This window comes from Penaeus monodon, chromosome 13, assembly GCF_015228065.2.
Source record: "Penaeus monodon isolate SGIC_2016 chromosome 13, NSTDA_Pmon_1, whole genome shotgun sequence".
Taxonomy (NCBI): Eukaryota; Metazoa; Arthropoda; class Malacostraca; order Decapoda; family Penaeidae; genus Penaeus; species Penaeus monodon.
Window position 1 is genome coordinate 15,160,605 of NC_051398.1, and position 7,500 is coordinate 15,168,104.

The 7,500-nt window shown below is 48.2% G+C and overlaps 1 protein-coding gene across 2 annotated transcripts in view; it reads right to left on the minus strand.

The window, feature by feature from the left end:
- Window positions 1-3,800: 3,800 nt before the first annotated feature.
- LOC119580159 (DBH-like monooxygenase protein 1) overlaps window positions 3,801-7,500 on the minus strand; it is a 140,509-nt gene continuing 136,809 nt past the window's right edge. For both annotated transcript variants that reach the window (XM_037928124.1, XM_037928123.1), the window contains 4 exons: window positions 6,085-6,251; window positions 5,592-5,785; window positions 5,051-5,219; window positions 3,801-4,868 (listed from right to left, as the gene is read on the minus strand). In XM_037928124.1, coding sequence (XP_037784052.1) covers window positions 4,347-4,868; window positions 5,051-5,219; window positions 5,592-5,785; window positions 6,085-6,251 — 1,052 coding nt within the window. In that variant the 3' untranslated portion in view covers window positions 3,801-4,346. The remainder of the gene's footprint in view (window positions 4,869-5,050; window positions 5,220-5,591; window positions 5,786-6,084; window positions 6,252-7,500) is intronic.

Here is a 7,500-nt window from a genome sequence, read left to right on the forward strand (position 1 = left end):
CGCACCTGTGGATCAGCCTACACACGTCTATTGAAAGAGTTAGTATTGCAGTACAGATCTTCGAAATTAGGAACATAAACGAGTCGAGTATTGTGTGTGTGAGATCTCCAGCGTCGGCTCTTGAAGGAAGCTGTCCGTAAGGTTTAAATTAAGACACTTAATATAAAGAGATATAACCCTTATGGTGAACGGAATTATTGGAATAAGGTCGATGAAATGGAAAGGAGGAGGGGGAGGGGGAGGGGGAGGGGGGAGGAAGAGGTGGTGGTGGTGGTGGTGGTGGTGGTGGTGGTGGTGGTGGTGGTGGTGGTGGTGGTGGTGGGGAGGAGGAGGAGGAGGAGGAGGAGGAGGAGGAGGAGGAGGAGGAGGAGGAGGAGGAGGAGGAGGAGGAGGAGGAGGAGGAGGAGGAGGAGGAGGAGGAGGAGGAGGAGGAGGAGGAGGAGGAGGAGGAGGAGGAGGAGGAGGAGGAAGAGGAGGAGGAGGAGGAGGAGGAGGAGGAGAGGAGGACGACGACGAGGACGAGGAGGAGAAAAGGAAGAAGGAGAAGGAGGAGGAGGAGGAGGAGGAGGAGGAGGAGAAGGAGGAGGATATGGAAAAGGAAAGAGCAAAGGACATGAAGGAACAGCAGAACTGGAAGGTGATCCTCACAAACGACTTCTTCAAAAGCCCACGACTAACAGCATTCAGCACGAGTGCCGTCCGAGTCAGTATCCCAAGAACAGGCGGGAGGTCGAGCCAAGGAACGAAAGAGACCGTGCGCGCTACCTTTTTTTTTAATTTCTTACCAAAGACACGCGGTACTCAACAACAAAAATAAATAATAATAAAAATTACACGCACACACGGGGAAAAAAAACACAATAAGAACAACAATAACAATAAATAACGGCCACCCACTGCCTGGGGATCACGGACTCGGCGCGCGGGTGGACTCTGCGGCAACAACATTTACGAAACAAACTGGCAAGAGCGCGAAGTGTAGAGAAACGACCGGCCAGAAAGACACACTTGCTCGGCGAACTTTACCAGAACACTTACAGAGGTAAATGAACGAATGAACACCTAAGAACAGCGCACAATGTCGTAAGAAAATAAATCTACACTCATGAAGGCAGATGTCACGTTAGTTATTACACTGAATAATTATTATTATTATTATCATTCATTTATTTTTTTATCCATTTTTTTTGCTTTGTTTACATTTGTTAGACCACCGTGCAGAAAAGTTGATTATAGGCGCCAGGAACACGTGGCTGGCGCATTCAGTCGGCGTCACGCGACGAGGTGACAGAGGCAGCGAGACTCGTAGCGAGGACAATCAAGCAAATTCGTGTACAAAATGAAAAACACAAATTCACACAGCGATCAACTCACCTGCAACCAGGTCAATAAATATCGGTCTCGACGTGTATCCTGGTAAATATAAACTTCACATATGCCCGGTGTATATAAACTTCACATATTATATATGGCTGCAAAAGATGGGTACACGTCGCACTATGTAGCCGTCCACATCTACATGGCGTCTTTCTACTGCTGAACATTTACACAGTCACATCGACCAGCCGAGCTCTCTGAAGCCGAGCTTTCTGAAGCCGAGCTCTCTGAAGCCGAGCTTTCTGAAGCCGAGCTCTCTGAAGCCGCGCAGCAACAGACGCGGAGCCGAACTCTTCCTCTCGCAACATCTCATGCATTTCCGAGACAAGAGTCGGCAACAGCGGTTTCCAGATATAAATGTCAACTTCTTAAGTCGCGCCCCACAACCGCCCATCTTTTAGCAAGAGAGGAGGGGGGTGGGGGAGGGGGGAAGGGGGGCTAGGAGGAGGAAGGGGAAAGTTGTTGGGGGAAAGTTTTAAGACACTTTCTCGCTTCACGCAACTCGCTTCCTCCCGCCACTGAAGCCTTCGACGCCGAGGGAAGCGAGGCAGAGAAAGGAGACCCACCCACCGGAGCGGCACGCCTGAGGAATCGGTTTAGTCTTGCTGTCGGTTTTTCTTTTTTTCCACCCCCCCCCCTCTCTCTCTCTCTCTCTCTCTCTCTCTCTCTCTCTCTCTCTCTCTCTCTCTCTCTCTCTCTCTCTCTCTCTCTCTCTCTCTCTCTCTCCTTTTCCTTCCGCCCCTTTTCTGTGGTTTTATTCGCTAAGAACATAATTTGCTCACTAACACTTCCCCTACACACTGTGTTTTGGTCAAGTATCCTAAAAAAATTCTTCTATCACAATAGAGCAGTTGTGGGTGTGATTACGCAGGGGAGGAAGGGACGGGGAGGGGGGGGGAGGCTGTTGTCAAGCTACCAGGTAGGGGGTGCCTGGGTGGGGGGGTCAACGGGAGAGGAGTAGGAGGGGGGGGATTCTATGACTTTTTGAAGATGAAGAGGCGTGTTAATGATTTTTTTTATTTTCTCTAATTTCAATTTCAATGTACAGTTTGCTTATTCTTGGAAGCTCAAATTTATGTTATTATTACAAGGGTTTCAGGCACATAGTCCCGCCGACAGGGAGATTAAGGTTGTTCATAACACTTAATTATGCTAGTCTAACACCCTTTCATACCTTTTTTTAAATAAGGGTTTCAACTATAGTCATGCTGCCATAGCTTGTTCTTTCATCTGTGGCTTTAATTATGTCCCAGTCTTTGCACGGTCTCGAGTGCAAATTGCACAATTGCACCCTCTCTTTTGTAAAGAATCGGCATGCAACTTCAGATTCATTGACAACTCAGGAAATGATCTATAGAGAGAAACCTCTTCTTCTACACTTGACATTGCCAGGCCTATATATATTTGTTTCATATTTAATTCTTTTACTGCATGTCGTAAGTATCATACCCTGTTATATTATCATTTTTACTTTACAATCTGCTTGAAAGAACTATATATGGTATTTACAATTAGCTGCATTACGAGCATAGATTTCCGTTGAAGAAAAAAAGTTTCATTAGTAAATATATTATGCATTCATGGAATATGGCAATGAAGGGTTAAGTGTCTATAGTATTCAAACCTCACACATTTCAAAAGCAATGTTCTTGATTAGTGTTTCACAGAATGGTATGAAAAGTCTATGCAAACAAAGACAGCATCACATGACAGATGCTACTATATATATTTTTTTAGCCTTTCATTATTTTTTTCCTGGCATTGGTAATAAAAATATAATCAACAGAAATTTTAGTGACCATCATTTTCTGTAATGCATCTGAAGGTCTATTGTTTCTCGCCGAAGAGTTTAGAGATTTTGCCTCGCCTTGCATGCAATACATGCATCAAAAACGAAAAGAAATACACTCAATGTTTTCCATTCCAGAGATGACAATAATATTATGCAATTCACAACAGATGATTTTTGCTAAATTATCTTTTTTGTCCACAAATTCAAAGCGTTCACTAGAAACTGTCACCATGCAATATATATATAATGTGTTTGTGAAGGAACAATCAAAAGGTGAAATGCACATCACCGAGACATAAAAAATCGTCGAATCACTGTATCCAATCATATATTCAACTCATAAATATTTATTTTCACTAAAAACCACTTCTTAAAAATGATATATGTATATATATATTCATCTATTATTTTACACAAAAAAATCGCATATAAACTCCGCAACGATGATTCATATTTCTTTCATACAGAGTCCTCATCGCATAAAATGTCCCTCAAAACACACAAAAGCGAAATATACAAAATCAGGCACTGTAATATAGCAGACCAAGAGCTACTACTGAGGTTTAGTGGGGTTGCCGAGGCGGCCGGCCCGCGCCCCGCCCGCGCCCCGCCCGCGCCCCGCCCGCGCCCCGCCCGCTCCGCCCGCCGGCAGGACGCGGGGAGAAGCCGCAGCGACGGGGGGGGTTTCCTCGCGAGCCTCGCCTCCCGTCGAACTCTGTCTCCTGGCACGTCTCAGGAGTCCCTTGTACCCAGGAGGAAATATATATATGTTTGGAGGAATATATATATTTAAGATCCTAGCCTGAAGGAACCACACAACCTCTTCGCGAAGGAATCACAAGCACGAGGGAGTGTCCAGCGCGGAAGGGTCCTTCGCGCCGCCGCCCTGGCAAGGCGGTCGGCCCTTCGCCGCGGCCGCACCGGTCAGAATACACAACACTAGCCAGGGACCGTCATGCGCCCCTCGGTCGGGTCAGCTGTCCTTTCCACAGCAGAAAATAAATGCTATTCACTCCTCACTACGAGCGTGAAGGGGAGATGCTTAACCGAGTATGTATCCTATTCTCCTTCCTAAAACAACGGGTTTCACAGCGCGATTTATTCATTCTTAAATACGAATACTATGGGAACTTTTGCCTCGCCGACGTCCATCTCCGCAGTTCCTCTCGCCGGCGCTTCAGCCGTGGCCGTCGTACAGGCGGCGGAGGCGCAGCAGGCACAGCGCGGCCACAAGCGCCCACCACGAAGCGCCGCGCCCCTGGCATCCGCTGGCCGGGCGCGCCGTCTGCTCCTGGAAGTGGTCCTGCGCCTTATTGGCCAGCTCCTTCCCGAGCTCCCTCTCCATGTCGAGCAGCTCCTCCGTCAGCTCGCGGTCCGCGGTGCCCGTGTCCTCGGCGCCGAAGCCCTCGAAGTGGTCGTTCTCAATGCGGTCCTCGATGTGCGGGATGTTGAAGTCCCTGTGGTTGTAAGGGTCGACGTCGATGCTCTCGATCGGCCGGGAGTTCCTCTGGTCGTCGAACATGACCTCCTCCTCCTCCAGCTCCTCCTCCGTCTCTCCCGTGGGAGTGGGGTGGTGGTTCCTCCTTCGCCCTCCCTTGTTCTTGCGGCGCCGCGAGATCCTTCTCAGCTGGCGACACACGTTCTCGGGCGCCCACGGCTCCGTGATGTTCGGGTAGTCGTAGTCCATCTTCTCCAGCTCCTGCGACGGATGAGCAGAAAGAGAGAAATAGTAAGACGAACAGCAACCTCCAAAGGCACGCCACGAAAAAAAAATATGAACACTTGAACCAACGCACCCTATCCAGAATTCAACAAACGATGACACTAACAAACAAACAATTACACCCAGCTAGCAAGCAAGCAAGCAGGCGTCTCACTCACCGGAAGCAGCGACTCGCCTCGCCTCCAGCACATGGGGTTGATGGTGCCGGTGTGCGTGGCGGCCTGGAAGTACTCGAACTGGTTCTTCCAGTCGTAGTTGAGGAGCCGCCACTCCAGCGTCTTCCCCGCCAGCTCGATCGGCCGCCGGATCTTGATGGGGTCGGAATCGCTGTCGGGGGAGGGAGGGCGGTTAGGAGGGCGAGGAAATGAATGGGTCCCGATGCTGTACGTGGAAATAGTGATGCTTATCCAAGAGATAGAGTGAGTTTCGCTCTTCGAATAGCTATACTTATGAGAGAGAAATAATGGGTCTGAACCTTCTTCATGGAAACACTTATACGCATTATGCATTAGGATAAAAACAAGAGAAACTGTGGTTTCTTAGAAGAACAAAAGGGGTATTCAATCATTTGCTTCCAAGAAATTAGATAGAAGCAAGCATTAATATGCAGGAAGCAACAACGAACCTAATAAAAAAGAGAAAAAAAAACGAGAACAAAAGTACACAACAAAAGACAGCAAAAGGCCCAGCCTGACTCACGCCGACAGCTCCTGTATGCCGAGCGAATGCAGCACGGTGTTGAGCGACGGCTTGGAGTGGCACAGCGACAGGTCGACCCGCGGCCAGTAGAACAGGAACGACAGACACATCTCGTCGCGCGTCTTGAAGCCCCCCAGGGTGATGGTGGAACGCTCGCGGCTGTTGTAGGTGCACTCGCCGATCAGGTGGTCGCCCTGGGGGAGAGGAGGGAGGGGGGGGGGGGTTACGGCTGGGTTTAGGCTCTTTACTGGCTTACTCAGAGTTCCGGGAGCGATTGCGCACCAGGATTATAAACGTCCTCTCAGCGTTTCTCGGCAATTTAACGATATATGATACTAATATTAACGGTAATAACAGTAGTATCAGCAGTAGCATTATCAGTGAAAACTTAAGTATACACTACCGTAACTCGCGGAATAAAATACGTATCGTAACCAACCACATACAAAAGACATTTACAGCCTATCACAGACACATGGCCTCAGCCCCTCACCGGCAAGACAGTCCTGGGCGTGTTGAGGGCGCGGTACTCCTGGTAGTTGAAGTCGTAGTTGTTGTCCTGCGCGATGGGCTCGAGCTCGTGGCCGTCCCGCAGGTGCCTCACGCGGACTTTGCGGCCGAGGAGGTGCGTGTGGAGGATCACCGCGAACACGTTGATGCCTGCGAGGGGAGGACGAGACGGGGTGAGCTCACGCTGGGTGAAAAAGGGTGGGAGAGTTGCGAAGGATAGAAAGACGAAGGAAAGGGAAGTTATATAGAGGGAGGGAGTTATATAGGATGATAATAATCGATGGGATGTGTTAACTCCTGGAAAGACAGTTTTAATGATAATGGCGGCCGAGGCCCAAGTTGCAGAGCATGCACCGCGCGTAGAAACCTGCAGTGAGGGGGGGGGGGTAAAAAAAAAACGAGAAAATATTAAACAACTTTCTTCTCCTAAACATTATCTCCGAGTGGGCGTGAAAGGAATCAAAGACGAGGGCGAGGAAGAGGGTGAGGAAAAGATATATATATATATATATATATATATATATATATATATATATATATATATATATATATGTATGTATATATATATATATAATATATATATACATACATACATATATATATATATATATATATATATATATATATATATATATATATATATATATATATATATATATATATATATATATATAGAGAGAGAGAGAGAGAGAGAGAGAGAGAGAGAGAGAGAGTTTGCAAAGGGGAATAAATTAGATTAGGAATCGTTGCTGATCCCCCTCCCTCCCCCCTCCCCCCTTCACGCCCCTCCCCGGGACGGGGCGAAAAACCGCCTTCGTAACACGTCAGCCGCGGACAGAATGGAAATGGCCTCGGGATGAAATATACAAAAATGAACATAAAATTTATGTTCGGATTACAAAAAGCACGCATATATATTATACACACATGCATACATAATACACATGTAAACACACACACACACACACACACACACATATATATATATTATATATATATACATATGTATTATATATATATATATATATATGTGTATGTGTGTGTGTGTGTGTGTGTGTGTGTGTGTGTGTGTGTGTGTGTGTGTGTGTGTGTGTGTGTGTGTGTGTGTGTGTGTGTGTGTGTGTGTGTGTGTGTGTTTGCGAGTACGAGTGCGTGAGCGTCACACCCTCTTGTGCTCTCCATCAAAACGCCCTCAGAACGAGACGCCTGGGCCGGGCGCAAGCGAGGCCTTTGCTGCGCTCGACGCGGGTCTTCGGGCGAGGACGAGGAGGCGCGAGGGCGAGGGCGAGGAGCAGGAGGCTCGAGGGCGAGGAGGCGCGAGGGCGAGGGCGAGGGCGAGGAGGAGCGAGGGCGAGGGCGAGGGCGGTGCCACGAGTGAAGTCATCAAGCGGCAGCGCCA